Source organism: Pristis pectinata, chromosome 1, assembly GCF_009764475.1.
Source record: "Pristis pectinata isolate sPriPec2 chromosome 1, sPriPec2.1.pri, whole genome shotgun sequence".
NCBI lineage: Eukaryota > Metazoa > Chordata > Chondrichthyes > Rhinopristiformes > Pristidae > Pristis > Pristis pectinata.
Genome location: NC_067405.1, coordinates 74,181,294 through 74,206,093, shown reverse-complemented (window position 1 = coordinate 74,206,093; position 24,800 = coordinate 74,181,294). Strand labels below are relative to the sequence as shown.

General features: G+C 40.2%; 1 protein-coding gene across 1 annotated transcript in view; it reads left to right on the top strand.

Moving 5' to 3' along the window:
* LOC127569070 (ATP-dependent 6-phosphofructokinase, liver type-like) overlaps nt 1-24,800 on the top strand; it is a 55,833-nt gene that overhangs the window by 1,755 nt on the left and 29,278 nt on the right. The window contains exons 2-9 of the mRNA XM_052013373.1: nt 7,539-7,612; nt 9,465-9,542; nt 12,325-12,514; nt 14,334-14,499; nt 19,172-19,216; nt 20,454-20,562; nt 20,963-21,058; nt 21,437-21,529. Coding sequence (XP_051869333.1) covers nt 7,539-7,612; nt 9,465-9,542; nt 12,325-12,514; nt 14,334-14,499; nt 19,172-19,216; nt 20,454-20,562; nt 20,963-21,058; nt 21,437-21,529 — 851 coding nt within the window. The remainder of the gene's footprint in view (nt 1-7,538; nt 7,613-9,464; nt 9,543-12,324; nt 12,515-14,333; nt 14,500-19,171; nt 19,217-20,453; nt 20,563-20,962; nt 21,059-21,436; nt 21,530-24,800) is intronic.

The following is a 24,800-nucleotide window of genomic DNA, read 5'->3' as shown; positions in this document are numbered from 1 at the left end:
TCAACACTTTCCCATGTGTTCACTTTGCATAGCTTTTGTCCCCTTACTAAATAAAGTATATACAAACATTGGAGGCAGACCAGAAGAGAGTCATTAGACCAATTCCTGGGATAGAACATAGAACAGTACAGCACAGGAACAGGCCTTTCAGCCCACCATGTCTGTGCCAAACACAGTGCCAAATTAAACTAAATCTCTTCTGCCTGCACGTGATCCATATCACCGCATTGGCTGCATATTTATGTGCCTGTCTAAAAGCCTCATAACCACCACTATCATATCTGCTTCCATTGCCACCCCTGACAGCTCCTACCAGGCACCTACTATTCTCTGTGCAAAAATAACTTTCCCTGCACACCCCCATTATTAAACTTTCTTCCTCACTTTAAATATATACCCTCTAGTATTTGACATCTGGGAAAAAGATTCTGACTGTCTGCCTTGTCTGTGCCTCTCATAATCTTACAAACCTCTATCAGGTCTCCCCCTCAGCTTCCAACAAACTCTGAGGATGAGAGGGCAGTCTTATGAATGGCTAAACAAGTTAGATCTTTTCCTTTGAGTTCAGAGTGATCCTACTGAAGCATCTGAAATTCTAAGGGGGAATGACAAGATGGATGTTGAGATGTTTCCACCTGTGGGAGAATTGTGGGATGAGGAGACATTACAAGATTATGGGGCTGTCTTTTAAAAACTGAGGTGTGTCGGAACTTCTCACAGAGGGTGGTGAAACTAGAATTCCTTACTCCGTGGGTTCATGAAGGCTAGATCGTTGAAGGTGGATAAATTATTGAAAGATTAGGGAATCGAGGACTCTGTGGAACTTGCACAGAAGAGGATTTGCAGTCTGGGGCTGATCAGAGATAAACATATTGAAAGATGGGACAGACTAGAGAGGGCCTGTACCTGCTTTTAATATGTTCCCCATAACATTTCAGTTTCCTAAGGACCAGAAGTCTGTCCATCTTGTCCTTGAATACATTCAATGATTCAGCCTCTGCAATAAATAATTCTAGAAGTTCCTGACCCTCTGAGACGAAGCTCCATAATCTCCCATGAAGCCTCCTCAGAATCTTGCATTCAATGAGATTGTATTCAGTCTTCCCATTCTTCTAAACTCCAGTTTCCCACCTTCCCAGGAATCAACATCGTAAATCTCTCTGAACTGCCTCTGTGCAGAAATATCCCTCTTTAAATAAGGATTCCAAAACTGCTTGGAGACACAAGAGACTGCAGATGCTGGAATCAGGAGCAACAAATGATCTGGTGGAGGAACTCAATGGGTCAAGCAACATCTGTGGGTGTGGAGGTGGAATTGTCGATGCTTCAAGTCAAAACCCTGCACCAGAACTTCCAAATCTGCTTGCAATTCTCCAAGTGTGATCTCCACATGCAGTTTCTACCTTTACACACCATTACTTTAATTAAGGTTGTTGGATGTCCAGACATGCCATCTTCTAATCTGCATTGCCCTTTCCTGTTCTGAAATCATTACTTAGTCTATGAATTCGGAGCAGCTCGAGGGTCTGTTTTATTCAAGGTCATGTAATTGGTGTGTCATTTTTGCTCCCAGCTATTCTTCTAATGGATATCCTTTTGGCATAAGTGCATTTATTTTGTGTATGCAACAATTACTGTCACTCCCCTTTAGTGTAATTGTTTATGCACAGAAATGATTTACTTTTATAAAGACAAGTTTCAATGCCATTTCTCAACATGTCAATGATCCTTTCAATTTTTTTTCAGGCTGAGGCTGCATAACCAGCTATTTTGAGTATATTTAAAGAGCCATGACTTTCACATCGTACTTTGTTACAAGAAATAGAACGAACCCTGCAAAAACAACTTGTGTGGCATTTTTTGTATCCGATCTGCTGCTAATTTACTACTCTACCTTTTCTTCCCATCAATTGATTTATTTTCTAACAAAAATAATCACTGGCTTTTGGGGAATTGCCATTTTTTGAAAATATGATTTCTGTTTTCACACTGAACCAGTAAATTCACTCTGAACCAGCTGAGCTCTTTTTAGGATAATGTTTGCTGTATCTGGAATCCTTCACTAAAGGAAGCCTTGTCTCTATACCAACAATATTAAAACATTTATAATTTTAAGCATTTCAAATAAATAAGACAAACATTCTAAACTGAAAGAAAGCCATACAAGTTTATGTAAACTCTCCTCTTGATTTAAATGCTCACCTCTCCAAGGTCGGAATTGGACGCAGCAATCCAGGTGGGGTCTCACCTGTTAAAACATAGCTTCCACCTATTTTGTTTTCAACTCCTCTAGATAAAGGATAATACTTCATTGGCCTTGTAACCTTTCCATATGTCAGTACACTAACTTTAGGTAATATGCATACATGAAGCACTAAATTTCTTTGCTCATCCGCAACTCCTTATGAAGAAGATATTCTATTTTTCTTGTTCTGCATCCAAATTCATTCATTTAAGTAGCAAGGAGCTGAGCTTCTGGACAGATCTAGGGGGGAAATCATGTCACATGCCATCAAGGAATGCCTGTCCTCTTTATCCTTGCTCTCTGTCCTTTGTCTTTCAACAAATTGTCAATTTATATGCTAGAATTGCCTTTAAAATTGTGTATGATTTCATTTGTCATTAATGCAGATGTTTTCTAAAAGTCCACCTAGGTACTGCCTTCCCACGTCAGTAAATTGTTCAAAAAAAATTGTGTGATATTCTCCTTCATCCATCTTTGGCTCCAGTCCCCTGCCACTCATGTTATCTCTACTGCCACCATCTGGCTTGGCCTCCACCCACCCCTCTCAGAAACCTTTATAGTTCTATTATCTCAGACCATATTAAATTCTTGATCCATGAATCCCATCATGGTTGACATAACTTTGCGGTGCCTTTCACAACTTCAGGATGTCAAAAGCAACAAAGTAGTTTTGGAATATAATTTATATTCCAATGCAGTCAGCCTATTTTTGCACAGGAAGGTCCAACAAGCAGCAGTGTGATAAACAACAAATCACCTTTTCTGAAGGAGGTTGATCATGGAATCAATATTGACCAGGATACAGTAGAGGAATTCTCAGTTCTTTAAAATGCAGGACACCTGAGAGAACAAACAGATCTAGATTTAACAACTGAGGACCTCTACCAGTCCTCTACTAATTCAGCACTGCACTAAATTAAAAAGTCTTTGCAATGGTGTTTAAACCCACAGCTTTTTTATCATGTGTGCTACCGACTGAGGCAAATTTGATGCCATATTGGCTTTTAATCGGTCAAAACATCAAATGTGAAATTGCTATATTTTTTTCATTTGATACTTTTACAGTTGACCTTGACCTTTCCTATTTTTTTTACTGAATTTTCATTAAGGCAAGTTACAGTAAATACAGACTCTGTGGGCAAACTGGGAGGTGAATTTGCCGAGAGTTGATGCAAAGATTTTAAAATAATGCATGCTGACCATTATACGCTGTCACACTGTTGTGTTCATTAACTCCACTCGTTTTATCAACCCCAATCATTTCTCATCCCTTAAAATAGTACTTGGAAAATATTGGAAAAACAAGAGGGAGTTCAAGTAACAAGCGAATTGTTGATTTGAAATAATACATTGCAAAGCAAAAGTCAGTGAGTCTGTTGCATCAGAGCTTGTGAAAAAGAAAGCACATCACAAAATTAAAATTGTTTGGAGCTTCTGAAAAGCACTTGATATTACCATGACATGTAAAATATTCCTCGCAGATCAATGGGTTTAAAAACTTAAACTTGGTCATCTGATTGGTGCTGATGTTTGCTTAGGACTAGATTATGCCAATACAGATAGGAGCAAAGAAATTGGCAGTCCAGGTAAAATCAGATGTGCACTTTTAATATGCCGTTCTGTACCTCTTTGTCTGTTCAAATTGTTCCCATCACTACCAGCCCCTCTAGTGATGCTCTTGTCTTCACCCCTTGTTTAAAAAACTCATTGCAGACACCAAAGGACCAAATCCACTCTATTTTACTGAAACCCTTGTTAAAAGCATTATTTTAGCTCTAAGCTTTAATTCTTCTCTACACTACTTAATTATTCTTGTTATAAGTCATCAACAAAACTCTTTCTAAGTTAAAGGTGTTCTAGATATAGGATAATGCATTGGTCACAAATGTAATCCTGTACGAGTTCTGAAAATAATCTGTCAGTAGACCTGTTAGCATTGGAGAAAGCACCAAGCAATGAAATTTTCATCAGAGCTCAGGTATCTGGAGTATCTACTATAAAAATGACCTGAAACAATTAGTTGGTACCTGTCTCAAGGCCCAAACATCCTAATTTCAGCACAATGTTGGAGGACTAATAAGATATTTGGGAGCACATATTTACTTAGAGGATTCCAGGAGCATTCTACATTAAACCCATTAACATTCTACTTAGCTATTCACAATTCTGATCACTTGGCTTTTCTTAATTGACTTACCTTTGAAATGCCATCAGACACCTACCCATATATTGACCTATTCCTGTATGTATCCTGTCCTCCCATTGCCCAGTTCGCAAAGGTTCTGTACCAACTCTGGACTCAAATCAAATGATAATCCTTATTCAACACTGCACACTGCATCCTTATGCAATGAATTATAGACATGCCATAGATAGCCATTCATCTCCATTTCAGCCACCAGTTGTTTTTTTTTAACTAATCCTACTTCCCAGCTCGTAGTCCGTAGCATCATAGATGCAGCTCTTCAAATACTCAAGCAAGTACTTTTGAAATATGATGTGGGTTCTGTCGAGCACACGTTCTGACTCTGTACCAGATACTTGAGCTCTTTAGGTGAATACTTTTTCCTAATATCTTAAATCTATATCTCTATGAAGGTCCACCCGCTAAGCTTTTCATAATTTTACACATCTTGAATAAGTCCCTCCTTAGCCATCTCTATTCCCAACCTAACTAATCACCTCAGAACTAAAATTCTCTGGTCCTAGTGACCTTCCTATAAATCTCCTCTATTCTCCCTGTCATCGCACCTGTGGTGCAATAATCAGAAGTGTAGATATGCCTTAACTAATGTTTTATATTGTTATACCATGACCACTCTACTGATAAAATCAAAAGCACTGTATGCCACCTTGTATACAACCTCAGGGATCTATGAAGATGCACTCCAAGCCCCTCCGTTCCATTACACTTTGTAGTATTTTATCATTTATTGTGTATCACTTTGTCTTCGTTGCCCCCTCCAAATGCTTTACTTCACACTTCAAACTGAATTCCATCTGCCACTTTTTTTTCCAATGACATTATCCTGCAGGCTACAACTTTGTAACTCTTAGCTGCTTTGGCTATACTTGTATCATCTGAAACCTTAACCATGGCCCCTACATTAAGTCCAAGCATTAATGAAATCCAGGCAATCAGAGGCCTGCCAAATCCTGATGCATCTGGCAACTCCATCACTAGAACTCCTGTCAGGTCTCACCGTGTGTGTTGTGTCACTGGGCAAATTTTGGAAACGCCACCACTTTCTCTTGGTCCAGTCTGCCAAGTGAATCTTCATCAAATACCTTGCTGAAATCCATGTAAATCAAATGTGCTATCTACATCAATCCTCCTTATTTAGGAAGGATGCTAATGCATTGGAAGCAGTTCAGAGAAGGTTTACTGGACTAGTACCTGGAATGGGTGGGTTGCCTTATGAGGAAATGTTGGACTGGCTAGGCAGCAGTTTGAAAGAGTTAGTGGTGACTTGACTGGGGAGGATGTTCCCCCTTGTGAGAGAAACTTGAACAAAGGATCTGTGCTTAAAAATAAAGGATCACCCATTTCAGACACAGATAGTGACATTTTTTTCTCTGTAAGTCCTGAATCCCTGGAATGCTCTTCCTCAAAGCGGCAGTGAGAGCAGAGTTCTTGAACACATTTAAGGTAGAGATAGATGTTTGATAAGCAAGGGGGTGAAAGGTTGCCATGTATAATGAGGAATGCAGATTTGAGAATGCAATCAGGTCAGCCATATTCTTATTAAAGGGGAGAGCATGTTGGAGGGGTCAAGTGGTCCTAATTTGTATATTTGCTACTTCCTCACAAAATTGAATTATTAACCAGACATAAACTTTTTAAACAAACTCCATGCTGGCTGTAGTACATTCAATAATAATTTATACTATCCCTCAGGATTTTTTCTAGTAAATTAACTCACTACCAATATTAGACTGATGGTCTGTCTCACTCTCCAGTTTCAAATAATGCTATGACATAACCAGTCTCCTTCAGCACTGTGCCCATAGACGCAGAGGATTGGGAAAGGATGGTAAGAGGCTGTGCTATTTTGTGATTTGTTTCTTCCAGGGGTCTAAAATACATTTCATCTGGCCCTAGTTGTTGGTTTATCCACTTCTGAAAGTGCAGAACCTTCCTCTCCCCCTCCTTGGTTTAACCACCATCCTCCCTTTTCCATCCCCCAATTACATCCAAGGTTTCACCCTTTCGAAGCTGGCAGCTATCTCTCCAAAGCTGAGGTTAACTGTTCTCAGTTCCTTCTCTTTTTTTATTGCCATCCCTGTCTCCTCTCTTTGCCTAAAACAGTGAACCAGTTCATCTTGCACTAACTGTGATGGTGGTAAAGACTGCACTAATACAAAGGATTGATTGTTAGCATGTAAGATGGCAGGATGTCAAACTCTTTGTACAGTGCCCCTTGGACCTGTGAACCTAACCATCAGACAGTTTATAATTAGTTAATTAGCTGTTTTATTAGTCTGGCAGATGGCAACCAAATATTTTACTGCACATTATTGATTGTCCTCTGTTTTAGTTATGTATTGAAAGGACAGCACCTGCAACAGCATAGTACTATATATCAGAGTATCAACTTAGAATATCAAAGCTATCCCCGGATGCAATATTAAATTGGCAACTTTATATCACTGGTGGAGGTTCAGGTGGATATCAAAGTTCCCATGACACCATTCAAAATGTCTCGGTATCCTGACCAATATACCTTCCGAAACCAATCGTGCGAACATTCCTTCCTCAACTAATCACAGTAAAATGGAATAAATTGATAAATAAATTAGCCATTATTTAAAAAGCATCTCAAAGGAAGCACATTTAAATATATTGATTTAAGTGTTTTTCTATATCTTATTGAAGTGAATTCATGCATCACTAATCGTAGATGACTCAGCTCATTTGATCATGAAGCATCCTTGTCTTGTGTAGCTCTTGAATGAGTTCTTCACTCCGACTCGACTTGTCCTTTCCCCTGCTTATTTTACTTTTCAATTATATTTCAAGATCCTTCTGAAATTTGATATATATTTGCTCTTGCCACTCCTTGGTAGGCACTAAATTTCCGATCATAACACCTGCTGCAAAAAAAAGTCTTACCTTTCCCCACTGAGACACCACCCCCCACTGCCCGACCCTCAACCCACTGCTCATTTTGCCAGTTGTGTGGTCTGGTTACTGCACTCAATATGCATTCATATTTACTCATTGTTTTAAATACCTTTTATTAGTTCTTCCTTTATGATTTCCTGCTCTAACTGTACTTATTGTAATCTACAGGTATGAATGCTGCTGTGCGTGCAGTGGTACGGATGGGGATCTATGTGGGAGCTGATGTTTATTTTGTGTATGAGGTTAGTGTCGTTCTTGTCCTAATTGTCCAATATTGAGGATTTAATCCCGATCAGGAAGGGTTCTATCCTGTTATCTCACCCTATCTGGCTATTCACTTGTTTGCAATCCATTTTAGTGCTCTGTCCTCAGTCTCTTTATCTTCTTGCATGGCATTTTATCTGTAAGGTAAAAAGGGCAGATTGAACCTGAGAAAAGCACTTCAGGACTGTCTAAACCAAAAACTGATTATACAGTAAAGAAAATCTTCAAACCTTGATCTGATTTTTTTTGTTCCCATCTGTTTTGGTTAGTCCAGTTCCCTCCTATCTCTGCTTTCCCTGCGACAAAGTCATGGACGTGCCAAGAATACCAGTGCCAACAAACCATTCATCTGTATTAGGCAGAATAGCCAACCCTAATCCTATTGTTACACCAAGCTTTGCATGTTCTCCAGTTTGGGTGCCAAGGAAACAATTAGGAACAAGATCTAGTGTTTATCTGTGCACCAATAACCACACTTGCAAGTAATCTTTTGGGAGTGAAATTCGTACTGATAGGTTTAAGAAATACAATTTCTTTGCTTTCCTTCCTTGGTTATTGTCATGTAGATTTAAAATTTGCATTTCTGATATTTGAACTTTCACGCTAATGGACAGTTTACTTGGATTAATGTTCTTAATGCCTTCATAAGTTTAAAAACTTTATTTGAACTTGATACCCTATTGAAACAAATGCTCTATTCCCAGTTTCAACTAGCCAATCGATTTCTTTATTTCTGTAAGATGTTAAATCGTCCAGTCTTAGTTCTGCATATAGTAAGTTGTTAGAGATTTTAACATGTTATTCTGAAATGTAATCTTTAACTTTATTGCCCTTTTCCTGTTTAATATAGTCTCTTTTTAAATTCTCATTTTTGTATCTAAATCAGTTTTTTTTTCTCTTCAGTTTCTTTCTCAATCCCTAAATCAATTAAAGGAGATAGTAAATAATGGGAACCGCAATGCACATTTCCAAATGTCTCATTGCTTCTGCCAGTATATTATCAGGTTTCTGCTTGCAGAAGGTTGTAGTACAAAAAAAATTGTGAGCATGGGAAAAGCAAAGGAAGTTTCAGCATGAGATGTCACATCAGAGCAAGATTTGACTGAATTTCTTGCATTCAGCAAATTGGATTAATTGAGTTAGCAACCCAGACTACCCAAGGTTCCAGTGGCACAAAGTATTCTTACTTAGACTTCATTTCAATTTAATTAACTTTTTTATTGGGGGGGGGGGGCCAATCTTTATTGTTTCTAATCGTCTATGCTTGTGCTTTCCCATCCTCTTCACCCCTCCATCTTACTGTCAGCTTCTCCCTGTGTTATTCCCCATACAAAACTGTGGCAAAGATCATGAAGGCTACAGCCAGGAGAGGAGCTTTCATTTTCGCCAACAAAGGCACCACAGTCATCACAAAATAGGTGGAAATCCCAGAAATCGCTGTATGAAAAGAAAAGCAGTTTTATTAGTTCTTTGGCCATGAAGCTTTGCAGTGACTCATTGGAACTTTGAGCTGCCACTGCATCTCACAGAGAGGCAAAAGTAATTTGCATTTCTATGTCTTCATTACAGGAGTAAAATCTCCCAAGTAGGTGCACAGGATTGTTAACAAACCGAATTTGATCTCAAGCCACATTGGGAATATTAGGACAGCTTGGTCAAAGAGGTAGCTTGTAAGAATCTTACTTAAAGGAATAGAGAGAGAGTTGGGCAGGTTTATGGAACGAATTCCAGAGCTTGGGGCTTTTGCAACTGGAAGTATGGTCACCAATGGAGCGGCAAGGAAAACTAGGGATTTTCAATTTATAACAGGAGTGTCTTTTGCTTTTGCAGGGTTATGAAGGGCTTGTTGGTGGCGAGGAGTACTTGAAGTTGGCAGAATGGGACAGTGTTTCCAATATCATCCAACTCGTAAGTAACAGGCATCTCATCATTCTTTTCTTTAGTTCTTGCACAAGAAGATCCTGATTTAGGAACAAAATCCCTGCCATCAATTGTTTTTTAAAATTGTGTTGAATATTCCTTGTTCACTTTCACCTCTGTAATGGGAAATGTGTTTAAAGTAAACCAAAGAGCAGGCCTGTAAGTACAACACTAGTCCTTGTCCGAGGAATCCACATTCTAAGTCAACTTGCATTTTACTCCTGTGGGAAATTATATTAGTCTTGGCTTCCAGCATTGTATTCTCTGCTTTTACTACAACTCATAAGTCCTTCAAGTACAATATTTTTGTACATTTGAAAGTATGAGTATATGACCTCTCGAAATCACCACCTGTTACAACTCACCTGTCACTTGGCATGTCATTCTCTCTCCATTATCAAACTGAGTCTGCGAACTCTGCTGGAGAATTACACAATGTTAGTTACTTGCATTGGCAGCATACCTTTTGGAAGGAAGTTGTGGAGAGAAGGCATCGTTGGTTCAGATCAAACTGCTTAAACCTGTGTGCCGCTCATCTTTAGACTCAATCCAGATAGGACATTTTATTCACTGTTTTCCAGTAAACTAACATTTGCACCCGTGCAGTATATTTTCACATAGTATGACATATGACTGACACTACGGTTGTCAGAAGCTGTAATCATTGGCCACTCAGTGTTGAAGTCAATAAGTGATTGCCATGTTCCAGTCTAGTCTTGTGTTCTCACAATTCAGATGGTCTATCTGGTTAATAGTTGGAGCATTTCACCCAATTAAATGCTGAAAGGAGTATGAGAAACAGCTCATTGAGGGTTCAGCCCAAAATTCAAGTCGAGTTAGATCGTTAATTTTTTGAATGACTTTACAACCCTTGAGTGCACTTATTCACATGTGTTCTTTTTTTGCCCTCTTAAATATATATCTCCCTCTTTCTGTACACCTTGTAATCTATCTCTGCCCCAGGTTGCATTCATAATGAAATTGCATCATTCCCCCTTGTAGTGATGGAGTGCCATCAGCGGTAAGATTGTTCTATCTCTGGCATTGGTTGCCTATGCTATTGCAACATTGCGGCAAGTGGGGTATTTGCGTGGGGATGGGTTGTGAGAAAGAGTGCTGCTTGTGGAACATGTTGGATGTGTCTGCAACTCACTGCTCTGGCCTCACCCTCTGGTGGAAGAGCTGGAGGTGGATTTTTTGATTGCATGTTTCCAGTAACTGCATATGAATGGCTCGTCATCTTAAGTTGGAAACTATTCAATGTAGAATAGTTAATGAGCTTTATTTAATAAAAAAATAAAGAACCTAATCCATTCATACAATTTTCATTGCCATGAAAATGCATTTCATTAATGCTGCATTTTGTAATTTGGTGCTTGGCCAGAGAAATCCACTGCACTAGGGGCATGGTGGACTGATTGTATTTATCATAGTTCATTCATAATTTCTCCTTTAATGGCCAAGCTGTTGTCTTTCAGCATCACAATCAAATTAGCAATGTGTATGTGTTTGGATCAACATCCAGTCCCCACTCTCTGCCCAATTCAATCAGCTGCATCTGTGAGACTTGTACATGTCTGAAAAAGCCTTGTGAGCCTTGGGTAGGGGTAGTGGGGTGGGGATAATGGACTTGAGGGTAGGCAGTGTAGGATGACATCACTTATGGATCATGTCCCATATGACCACAACCCATGGCTGCAGCCACACATTTTGGCTTCAAGAGTTGGAAGCAGAGTCCACTTAAAGGACGGCACGGCCAAGACAGCATCTGTTTTCCAGTTTGAACCAGTCTGAAAGATGCCTGGCATCAGTGTGGAAGAGTCAAGGAACATCCCTCCACAATAAGGCACTTCATAGATGGCTGCAGTCGGTCAGAAATGGTCAGTGTGTTTAAAGTAAATATTAGCATAAGAAATTGCATTTGTTTAAGAGCGCTAAAATATTGTGTTAATATGACTTGGCAAAACTAGTGAGTGAACTTTGAGGGCCTTTGTTAAACACTGGAACAGCAGAGGGAGCAATACAGTGGGAATGCAGGCTGTTGATCGTGGTCTGATCTGAAACAATTAAAACAGCAAAGCCAGGGATGAAAGGGCAGGTCAGACAGAGGTGCAGAGAAAAGGGGGAGGAATCTAGAGAGAAAAAAAGAAAAAAGGACACATTAAGGAAGTAATGGGAGATATATCTTTTGTATCTATTTTCATACATATTTAAAAATGTATGTTTGAAGAACAGAGGATTCAGGAAGAAAATGCAATTAGATGCAGAAACCTGCCTCAAAAAGGGTTTGGAAAATTAGAAGTCAGCAAGCACACTGAACAAACCTTCCAGCCAATCCATGAGAATCCCATACCGACTATTTAGGCTGCAGAATTTATAGGTACAAGTGATCTGGGATAGTGGTCAGTATCTTGTAAGAGCTGGGATGGGCTGCCAGGGGAGGTGGTGGAAGTAGATACATTGGTGGTGTTTAAGAGGCATTTAGACAGGCAGGGAATGGAGGGATATGGATCATGTGCAGGCAGATGGGATTGGTTAGATTGGCATCATAGTCGGCACGGACATTGTGGGCCAAAGGGCCTGTTCCTGGGCTGTACTGTCCTCTGTAAGATTATATCAAGGAAGAGCTGCTTGTAACATCTGTTGTTTTCTTTTTGCATGAGTCTGATCAGCTTTCAATGCACCTTCTGCAAATGAATGTTTGGATCTGAGGCACAGGTATAGGCTGGTTTTTGATTTCAGTAGAATCTTTCCTTTGTCTGGTGAGCAGGGTGGAACTATCATTGGAAGTGCCCGGTGCAAGAGTTTCCGCACCCGTGAGGGACGCCTGGCGGCAGCTTACAACCTGGTCCAGCATGGCATCAACAACCTGTGCGTGATTGGAGGTGACGGCAGTCTAACTGGGGCCAATATCTTCCGGACAGAGTGGAGTGACCTGCTGGCTACTCTTGTTCAAGAGGGTAGGTGCCTTAACCTGTTGACCTCGACCCCTACAAGCATCTGCAAAATGAATTACCTGCTGAAAAATGTACTGGATTTCACTGATATTGACAAGCAATTCTGCAAGGAATTACTCAGTTTAAACACTGACTAGTTTTGAGACAGCTCCAACCAAATATGTCAGAGTCATTGGAGATTGTTATCATTGAGTTAGACTGCTGGAGATGCTGACTCAAGGGAAGGGGGTGAGAATCTGGGCAGCTTAATCCAGACCCTCAGTCACACAATTTGGAAGATTGTGGTAATTGTGAGGAATTTTATAATTTGAGAAATATTATAAACTAGATTGAGAGTTCCATATGTTTGTTGCTTACCTTATGCCAGAGTGAGGGACATCTTGAGGTGGCATTAAAGGATATTGGTGAGGGAGGGAGGGATCCAGTTGCAATCTGTATTAGAGTTGTATAAATAGCAAAGAGTGCCAAGTGATCCTATTTGAAGTATAAATAGCAAAGAGTGCCAAGTGATCCTATTTGGAGTAAATCAAAGGGCAGGACTTGTGGGATTCTAATCTCTGAATTGTTGCCTCAAGGAGTGAATTGGGGAGAACATCTGTTTGAAGTGGCAAGCGAAAAAGAGATTTCTTGTCGTGCCAATTTCTGGGATAGAAAGGAACCTAAAGGTGTCCATCTGAACTGGACTGGCATTTGAATCCAAGCGACAAGAATCAAAAGACTGACTGGTTCTTTAAATTAGTAAATGCTGGGAGTGGAAGACTATCTACCTCACACCAAATGATGCCAGGTCATTGTTGCTTTTAAATCTGGGACTAACAGGTTGTTGATAGTGAAAAACCTTGAGGGATATAAGAAAAAGGCAGGTATTTGGAATTGGGTCACAGACCAGCCACGATCTCATTGAATGGCAGAATAGCTTGCTGAATAGCACATTTCTGTTCTTGTGTTCTGTCAGTTCCCTCCCTGCTCCTGGGACATCCACATGGTTGCACTGTGACTAATCTTTAACCTGGTGAATAACGCTGTGAAGAATCCATTTGTAATAATATAGGAACTAAGGATGGGAGAAGGCTGTTACACCATTAGGCCATTCATTGAGACCATGGCTAATTTCTGGTTCAGCTGACATACCTTCCTCACTTGCTTTCATATCCCCTAATTTCCTGTGTACCCAAAAACCTGTTGCACTTTGCCTTGAATATACTCAACATTACAACTCTCCATGTAAAGACATTTGTCTCATCTCACTTCAAAGTGCAAAATGTCTGTTCTGAGACTATTGCTCCTAGTCCTAGATTCCTCAGCCATATCTACCCCATCAAGCTCTTTAAGAATCTTGTATGCTTTGATGAGATCACAGATCATCATCCTTAAGTATACCAGTTTACTCGGCCTTCAGTCACCTTAGAAGCCGCCATGTGTATCTTTATCTCATTCTCTCCAAGGCATGTGTTGGTAAGTAGACCAAAACTGTACAAAGTACCGCAGTCGCAACCAGTTCCCATGTAACTGCAATAAGATTTTACTTGTGTCCTCTAGTTCCTTTGTAATAAAACACAACATGTCATTTACTTTCCTAATTGCCTGGCATATCTGCATGTTAACTTCCTGTGGTACATGTACAAAGCTGACATTTTCCATCTTTTCTGTTTTTCTAGCAAAGTTGATAACTTTACATTATAGGGTAACCCTTGCTGAGAACTCCAAGCAGTTGCTAAGTTAGTAATTTTATCTATGCTGAATAAACAGCAACACCAAGCATTTAGGCATCAACTAAACTTTAAGAAACATAATACTCCAATATTTCCGATTTGTCATTCAGGTAAAATCACTGAAGATGTTTCCCAACAGTATTCCCACCTGAACATTGTTGGGATGGTGGGATCAATTGACAATGACTTCTGTGGGACAGACATGACTATTGGTACAGACTCTGCCCTGCATAGGATCATGGAGGTGATTGATGCCATAACCACCACAGCACAGAGGTATGTCTGCTTATAAATGTGCTCGATGGTCAGTGGCAAGGATTTTGGGAAAGTTGCATGCTACAATATCTACTTGATGTTACTGCAGCTACTTTGGGCTAAAGACTCTACTAAAGAATTGTATGGAAGAGAAATCATGAATCCCCAGAAAACGTCAAGGCTTGAGCTAGGTGATAACAAGAGGCTTATGTCCCAGGCTGCCGAATAATTTCAGTCACACTGTTTCTGTTGCTTTCTCCAATGACTCTTTCCTTCTAACCATGGTGTTCATGTTTCTCCCTCTCCTGATGGAACCCACCAGCATTTAGATTATTAGTTTTGTCCACTTGTGCCTCCAAACAAAAAATACTGATCCTTGTTTTCAAAGCCCTCATCCGTCCCCATCCCTGTTGTCCCCTTCTGCCCTACAGCCATCCGAGACCTCTGCACTCCTCTCTTGCATGTCTTTTAGCCCATTCTAGTTTCCATTGCCCATCATTGATATGTGCACTTTCAAATCCAAGGCCAAGAGTGCTGGAAATCTCTCTCCAGATGTTTCCATTTCTTCTACCTCTCCTTCCTCTCTCAAATGAAGAAATTCCTTACAAAGCTTGGTGTTAAATTTTGTCTGATGATACTCCTGTGATGGAGCTATTGTCACAAATACAAGAACATGACACGTGAGGGTAATGGTCATTTCTCAGGGACTTTGAGATCTCTGCTCACCCAAACATACTTTTAATTTCTTTTGTACAAGATTGGGATGTGAAGTCCCAAATTTGATTTTAAGGCAACATGCATCAGTGTTGCAAAATTGTTCATGTCAACAAAACTAATCCATTGTGTTATACAGATAATAGGGTGCTGGTTTAAAGGGAAATAAGCTATATTAAAGAACTTCAATTGTTTTATCATTATCTTACTAATATTTATGTTTAAAGGGACAAGGAAGCCTAGCCTATCAGCCTTGATGAGAGATAAGCTTAAATTGTTCATTTTTTAAATAAATCAGGTGTGAAATAAACCATAATGAGTTGAAAGAAAACAATGAGATGGACTATGACCTCACAATCTACCTTGTTGTGACTTTGCACCTTATTGCACTGCGCTTTCTCTGTAGCTGTGACACTTTACTCTGTACTGTTATTGTTTTTACCTGTACTACATCAATGCACTCTATACTAACTCAATGTAACTGCACTGTGTAATGAATTGACCTGTACGATTGGTATGCAAGATAAGTTTTTCACTGTACCTCGGTACAAGTGACAATAATATACGAATACCCCCTCCCCCCAGCATGAAATGAGAGGAGAGCTGTAATGAGGAGCTAACATTTCAAGGATCGTGAACTCCAAGCACATGAGAAATCCTTCTGTTTCGAAAAAATTATCTCTCACCAGCCCAGCATGTTGTAGTTAGCTTGAAACCAGGACATCAGTTACCATATGTAGGTCAGGCATCACAGGATCAGTAACTGATATTTCCCAACCTATAAGTATGTTTTGAAATGGTGATTGGGATGTGTTGAGATGGTTGGAGGACATAGGAGAGGGGGTAGATCTCAAAGTTCATTTGTTTGCTAGCTCCTTCATATTTAACTAGGTATCTAAATCCTGGAGTTTGCCTCGAGTTTTTTTTTGCTCTTCATGCTGGGATAAAGTTTTCTTTCCTTCTTTTCCCCAGTAGTTATTTATTAAAGACATTAGCAATGAGGAATGAGCTACAAGTTTTTGAAACTGGGTGAGATAAGAGGATTTGATATATAACCCCAATTACTTAATGTCATAACATGTTAGCCTAACATCAGTAATAGGGAGCAACATACAATCTGCTGGAGGAACTCAGCAGGTCAAGCAGCATCTGTGGGAGGAAAGGAATTGTTGATGTTTCCAGCTGAAAGCTTGCATCAGGAATGAGAGTCCTCACTCTCAGTCCTGATGCATAGTTTCAACCTAAAATATTGACAATTCCTTTCTTCCCACAGATGCTGCTCGACCCTCTGAATTCCTCCAGCAGATTGTTGCTCCAGGTTCCATCATCTGCATCTGTAGTCACTTGTGTCTCTGACAGTAATAGGGAAAATGCTGAGGTCTATTCTAATAGATGTAATAATAGGGAACGTATTAAACAGGTAAATATGAAGGAACTAACAAACCAATGAGCTTTGAGATCTCCCCATGTCCTCCAAAGAATTTATTAAAAGGAAATTGAGTTTAATAAGCCTACTAGAGTTTTTTGAGGATGTAACTGGTAGAATAGAGAAGGGAGAACCAGTGGGTGTAGTGCATTTGGATTTTCAGAAGGCCATTGCTAAAATCCCATATTAGGGGTTAGTGTACAAAATTAAAGCAAGTGGGATTGGGGGACATAGTGGATCACAAGGTTTTCCTCCAGAAAATCCATCCTGCCGCTCTCCCAAGTGCTCGCACATATGTAGAGGCTACATATAAGTCGGGTGTTCATTACCTGGCATGAACTGAGAACTAGTTGTCAGAAAACAGAGTAGGAATAAATGGGCCTGCCTTGGGGCAGATGGTGAGTAATGGGGAACGGTGCTTGGGCCCCAGCTATTCATAATTATACATCAATGATTTGGATGGGCGAATCAAATGTATTTCGAAGTTTGCCGATGACACAGGTGGGATGGTGAGTTGCAAAAAGACTGCAAGGTAAATTAGATAAGATGAGTGAGTGAATAAATACTTGGCAGATGCAGTACAATGTGGATAAATGTGAAATTATTCACTTTAATAGAAAAAACACCAAGGCAGAGTATGATGCAAATGGTGATAGATGGGAAGTGTTGATATACAAAGGTGCCTAAAGAAAGCAAACATGCAGGTGCAACAAGCGGTTGAGAAGGCAAGTGGTATGATGGCCTTCACTGCAAGAAAATTTGAGTACAGGAGCAAAGATTATGATTGTTACAATTATTTTATAATTATATAATTGTAAAATAATTATAATTATACAAGGCTTTGGTGAGACCACACCTACAGTATTGTGGGCAGTTTTGCTCTTGTGTAAGAAAAGACATACAGTACTTGCCATGGAGGGAGTGCAGTGAAGGTTCCCTGGACTGATTTCCTGGGATGGCAGGTGGTCATGTGAGGAGAGATTGGGCCAACTCAGCCTGTATTCACTAGAGTTTAGAAGCATGAGAGCAGATTGCACTGAAATGTACAAAATTCCAACAGGATTTGATAGGCTGGATGCAAGGAGTCAGTACAGGTCCTCCCCAGCTTACAACAGTGTTGCATTCATGAGAACTGTTCGTAACCTGAACCGATCGCAAGTTGGAAATGTGGCCCTGAACCGAATTCATACAGAGCAGAAGATGCCTGCAGCCCCACAGCAAACAAAAAATTCATCCTGCCACTCTCCCGAGTGCTCATTCATATGCGTGGGCTACATATAAGTCAGGCATTCATAACCTGGGGAGGACCTGTAATTGCCTGAAGCAGGAAGCCCAGTGCCAGCCCAGTGTTAATCCAGCCCAAGTGATGAATTGCTGTTGCGTGTCCTGTTTTAATTCCATGTATTATTGGGGCCCTAACCTATTATTGGTTGGTTGCTCTTCCTAAAACTTGTTTATTTAAAGAAGTTTTTAAAATTCTTTTTCATGAAGGTAGTCTTCAGAATTGGGCAGTTCTGCATCAATAGAAGATGAAAGCTTTATCTTTGAAAATTTCTTATATGTTCTCAATGTGTCTCTAAAATCTGCCACAAAAATGTAGTTAGCAAATAAAGCAGAGGTCATGGGCAGGAATTTGAGGATTTCATTGGGGCCTCTGATATAAAGGAAATATAAACGATCCATTGTTCTGTTGTTGGGCTCGAATCCTAGTTGTTCTTTTGCTGTAACATTGCATTTTCTTTTGTCTCTGAGTGAATGGTCGGAGATGCTAATAATCGCTCTTTGTCCATGAGTGCTCTTTCTGTCGCCAGGCAGTGAAGCATGATGAATTTTTTCATATTGGAAGAAATTAACCTAATATATCATTATTTCTGAGTTTGGCAGTGCAAAACCAGACCCTGGAATTATCCAAGGACCAGGTAAACACATGATCAGGGAAAATGGGGGTTTACTGAATTCTCACAAGGAAATATGAAGTTTTCAAATCTGGTGCATATTGTGCCTTAATTTCCCAGTCTCAGAGCAGTGTCTTCCTACCAATGTTATTTTATCATTTACAGGAATTAGGAAACACTGGGAGAGCCAGTATTTATGACTTAATTATCCTCCAGAATTATTTGCTGAAGGCAGTTCAAAGAACTCTTGGAATCTACAGGTGAACCACATTCACATGGAACTGGTATCAAGACCCAATGGGGACAAGAATTCTTTCCCTTGAGGTTATGTTTTTAAATGTAACAATTAGATGGACAGGATCATAATCACTTTTACCAATAACCAAACTTTCTTCATGAACTCCCACAGTGGGATTTGAGCATAAGTTTTCTTTATTGGTAAGGCCTCTGGTTACTTAGTACAATGCTAAGTATGGTGTGATGCCTCCATTCTCCCTGATTGGTCTGCACTGCTACATTGCAAATAACACGCTGAATTGTGATCATTTACAGTGCATTAATTTGCCCATGGCAGTAACTATTCCTCTCTGACTTCTTGCACTTGAGAGGCTGGTAAATTAAATTTTCCTGCAGTAATCAAGTTCTTTACACTCCACAGTCACCAGCGAACCTTTGTACTTGAAGTCATGGGCAGGCATTGTGGGTAAGTTGCAGATTTTTTTTGCATTTCAACATAAAGTTAATAATTAAAAAAATGTTATTGAAGTCATAAAGTTTGCAGAAAGATCTCATTACTTAAGAACTGATGAAGTGCTTTTGAAGTGTTGTATTATCACTATAATAATAGGGGAAATGTTTGCATATTATAAGGCCCACAATGCAGGAAAAATTCTTTGGCCAGAAGAAAGTGAGAATCTACAATCCACTACCACAGGAAGTAATTGCAATGAATTGTCTAAATGCATTTCAGCAATCATTGGTTAAATACATGGGGGAGAAAGAATTAGAAGGCTTTGCTGATAAGATAAGGGTGAAAGTTGTATTGTGCAGAACAGAAAATGTCAATGTACACCAGGGGACCTAATGAGCTGTTTCAACACTAAACAGCTTTCAGCTTTGTGGGCCGAAGGGCCTGAATTGTGCTGTAATTGTTCTATGTTCTATGTCATGAATTGTCCTCTCCTGAGGAAAGATTTTGATTGTTGATCCTAACTCCAGTCCCTCAGTATATCAGATGAATTCCACAAAGTCCCAGGTTATGAACTGGTATTAGCACCAAAATGCTGCTTGCGTATCTTTCCAAGTGTCTGTCTTTTGATTTGTTAGATACCAGGTGTGTGCAGTTTTAAACTAACCCACCTGTCAGTAAGCCCAGAGGTTCTGGTGGGATGCTCGTTTGACATCTTGTCTGATTTTTGTTCTTGTCTGAAGATGCTAAATAATAATATAAGGCATGGGTCCCCCATTAGTGAGTTGGGTAAATTAAAATTGCTCCAAGCTTTCTCATTTGTTCATCTTGAGGTGTCATCCACGTGCAAGCCTGTCCAGTGTGGTTGGTTGGCTGATCTATTCATTTTTCTAAAGGTCACTTAGAGAACACTGATAGCTAACTGTGCAGATCTCAAATTTAACTTAAAACTTTAATGGAACTATTCTATTGTGGGTGTTGAAAATGTAGAGTTCTCTATCACAATATACAATTGTGACAAAAGCATCAGTCATTGAAAGGAGAAAGCTAGGTTAGCATGAGGGAGAAAAAGTAAAATAAAAGTTGGTGTTTAAGGTGAGATGAGGAGAAGAAACTCTGGTAGAGACATTTTGGGCAGAATGTCCTGTATTTGTGGTGCTCTTGTGCGGGTAGTATGATCATCGACTAGTGCTTTCCTTTTATTGGTTGCCTTGGTAATTGATCTGGTTGCCTTGGTCTATTTTTTTTTAAGATACCTTGCACTGGTGTCTGCATTGGCTTCTGGTGCAGACTGGCTCTTCATCCCAGAGGCCCCTCCAGAGGATGGCTGGGAAGAACTCATGTGTAAGAGACTTGGAGAGGTAAGAAACGGTTGGACACATGACGGTGTTGAGTCTCTTGCAGTTTCTGGAGGTCCCAATTCCAACCACCCTGTTTTTCAAAAAAGAAAGCCAACAATTCATCTTCTTCATTATAGTACCAAGTGTCTTGTTATTAATTATTTCTATTAGTCACGAGTTCAAGAATGTCACTGCCATGGTTAGCATATGTTTGTCATGGGTAGAAATGCTTATATATGTTAACATTGAAGCAGCAACGTACAGGAGTCCCCTGGTAGTTTGATTGGCTGTTTTGGAAAAGGTACAGTGATGGGCTTGAACCCTACACATTCTGATGAGGTGAGAATATTATCCACTGAGCCACAGTGACACCTGCTGATTTCCAAGTCTGATTAACCAACCTAATGTGTCCTTTCTCCAGAGTCGCAGCAGAGGCTCAAGACTGAACATCATCATCCTTGCAGAGGGAGCAATTGATCGGCATGGAAATCCCATCAGCTCCAACTATGTAAAAGATGTAGGTATCACAAGCAGCGAGAGCATCATTGAAATGGTGTAAAGAAATGGATTGTCCCCAGGATATGTCTTTGTGTACATTTGCCATGTTAATTACTGGACTTCAAAAAGAACGCAGAGCCTAGATAATTGAGACATGGGGCCAGTGACTTGTGTGTATAATTCACGCAAAGTGAAACTGTAGGAGTCAGGGTATCAACCAAGTTATTTGAAGGACAGCAGAGACTGGAGTCTACACTATTAGGTTCAGTTCATAGATGTTTTGTGCATGGATTAATGTTTATGGCAACCTACGTGAATGACCTTGTTTTCATGGTCCATGTATCCACTTTCCTTCCCTCTGAGTAATTTTTGTTTTCTGTTTTATTTTTCCACCCAGCTTGTTTCAAAGTGCCTCGGATTTGACACACGGGTCACTGTCCTGGGACATGTCCAGAGAGGGGGGACACCTTCTGCGTTTGATCGAATTCTGGTGAGTGCACATAATTATTCTGAGTGTTATTGGCCATCAGCACCTTCGCTGTGGAATTTCCCCAAATGGCTCTCGAAGTAGCCTGATCATGTTATGGAGGAAGCTTCAAGCTCTATTCCCTAACTGTGGAGTTGGATAATCACGAGAGTTCAGCATTAGTAGAGGTACCATGATTTGCCTTGGGAACCATCTCCTGGAAAAGTAAGGTGAGCACCACAGGACCCAAAACCACTGCCTAACAAAAATAAGGACAATTACAAGGGTATGAAGGTAGAGCTGTCAAATATGGACTGGGAAAGTAAGCTACGAGACAGGTCAGTAGATGAACGGTGGCAGATATCAGATGGTCTGTCACACTCACACTCAACAGGAATTTATCCCAGTTAGAAAGAGAGATTACACAGGAAAGAGCCACAATATGCGGTTAACAAAGGAGGTTAGGGCTAATGTTAAATTGAAAAGTAGGGCACACTAAGTGACAAGGGCTGCTGGTAGGCCAGAGGACTAGGAAATTTTTGGGATTAGGCAGTGAAAGACAAAAGCTCATAAGAAGGGAATAAATTCATTTTGGCAGAGGCCAATTTTAATTGTGCCTTGGATTGACGTCCTCACTTAGAAATGAGAATGCTGCCCACTGAGCCATATTTGACATGGCATGAGGAAAGAAAGTGAAAATTCAAAGCAAATCAATTAGCTATGATGTGGATAAGCAAAAGATTTGTGGTTTTAAGGTTTAGTTTTATTAGTAATGCATATTTTTCAGATTTAATAAAGCCGGGTAAATTCAGAAAGAATCCCATTTAAGTCATCACAAAAGTGTAGTAAAAGAGATCTAAAAGATCTACAAGGTTCCACAATAGCACAAGTATGAAATTATGTGAACAGTAAGATATTTATACTGTTTAGAAAACTGTCTGGTGTGGAATTCCCTGGGAAGCAGGAAATTTTCCTGTCATATCTTTGTCAGAACAGTTATTTTCCAGAAGTATACACAAAGGTACAGAAGGAGATCAGACAAATTCCCAGAAATGCTCTAAGAAGATGTTTGAAATAACTGCCCCATATTATTAAGTATCGTTAGTCTGCCGATAAATAGAACAGTACAGCACAGGAACAGGCCCTTTGGCCCACTATGTTGTGCAAACTAATTAAGTGCCTAACTAAACTAACTCCTTCTGCCTATCCAATGTCCATATTTCCCCCCCCCCCCACTCTCTGCACATCCATGTGCCTATCTAAGAGCCTCTTAAATGCCTATATTTTATTTGCCTCCACCACCACCCTGGCAGGACATTTCCAGGCACCCACCACTGTCTGTGGGGAGAAAAATAATAAATAAATAGAAATAAAAAACTTTGCCCCGCTCGTCTCCTTTGACCTTACCCCCTTTCACCTTAAGTGCATGCCCTCTCGTATTAGACATTTCACCCCTATAAAAATGTCTACTCTATCTCTGCCTATCATAATATTATAAGCCTCCATCAGGTCTCCCCTTACCCTCCAATGCTCCAGAGAAAACAACTCAAGTTTATCTAACTTCTTTTCGTAGCACATGCCCTCTAATCTAGGCAGCCTCCTAGTAAACCTCTTCTGTGCCCTCTTCAAAGCCTCCATATCCTTTCTACAATGGGGCAACCAGAATTGAATGCCATACTCCAGATGCAGCCTAACTAGAGTTTTATAAAGCTGCAACGTAACTTCCTGACTGTTGAACTTATGCCGCAACTAATAAAAGCAAGCATACCATGCACCTTCTTTATCACCCTATCAACCTGTGCAGCCACTTTCAGGGAGCTATGGACTTGGACCCCAAGATCCATCTGTATATCAACACTTAAGAGTCTTACCATTAACAGTGCACTGTCCCTTTTTATATTTGATTTCCTAAAGTGTAACAATTGATTAAATCCTGCTGTATCCTTTCTACACTATCCACAACACCAATCTTTGTATCGTCTGCGAATTTATTAACCTACCCATCCACATTTTCATCCAGATCTTTTATATACAGTATATCACAAACAGCGGAAGTCCCAGTACGGATCCCTGCGGAACACCACTGGTCACAGACCTCCAGCCAGAATAAATCCCATCGACCACTACCCTCTGTCTTCCATAGCCAAGCCAATTCTGAATCCAAACAGCGAAGTTATTGTGGATCCCAGGCAGTTTAATGTTCTGAATGAGCCTACCATGAGGGACCTTGTCATATGAAATGGTTACAACTAAAATGTAAGGTTGCAAATGTGTCATGAATATAATGTTACAGTCATTGTATGCAGTCTGTTTTCTATTAATAGCCTGCTGCCAGTCAGTGCCAAGGCTCTTCAGACATATTATTTGGGGCATTTTGTTTAGGAGCTTATCAGCATGCCAGAGTATAAAACCCCTTAACATTCCTATAACCAGGCCGTCCTCAAGTTACAAACAGGTTCCATTTTTTAAAGATGTGCATAAGTCGGAAAATACACAAACTCACTCCATACATTTATCTCTCCACAGTATTGTAAAGAATGGTGCTGGTGAGGGCCAATTAACATGAAAGCTGATTTATTGTCTTCCCCTGCCAAGTTACAATGATTATAGAATCAGAATGTCCCACATGCAATGGCTAGTTTCAATGGGCTTGAAGTATCAGTGGATGTTTCATTGTTTAATAGAATGTCATTGTACAAGTGTCAATAGAACCAATTGCTTGCCAATTTCCAAAGCAGCTCTTAAGTGGCCTCCTGCTGTGAAACTGGCAGCCTATGTTCTTAAGAGACAGTGATGTCTGATGCTGTGTGAAGGTTACATGTGACATGACAGGAGCTTGTGTAGCTGCGTATGGGACTCCTGGTTGGTGTGTTGCCTCCTGGGTGCAAGGGTCAGGGATGTCTCTGAGTGGCTGTACAGCATTCTGGAAGGGGAGAGTGAACAGCCAGTTGTTGTGGTGCATGTAGGTACCAACGATATAGGAAAAAAGAGGGATGAGGTCCTACATGCTGAATTTAGGGAGCTAGGAGATAGATTTAAGAAGTAGGACCTCAAAGGTGGTAATCTCAGGATTACTACGCATGCCGAGTAGGAATAGCAGAACAGCTTATTACAGTGTATTATGCTTAAACAAGGGAGACAACAACGGGATGAGGGAGGAGTTGGCTAGCGTAGATTGGAAACACAGGCTATATGGTGGGACAGTTGAGGAAAAGTGGAAGACTTTCAAAGAGATTTTTCAGTGCTCAACAAGAGTATATTCCAGTTAAAAGCAAGGACAGAAGGGTGGGGAGAG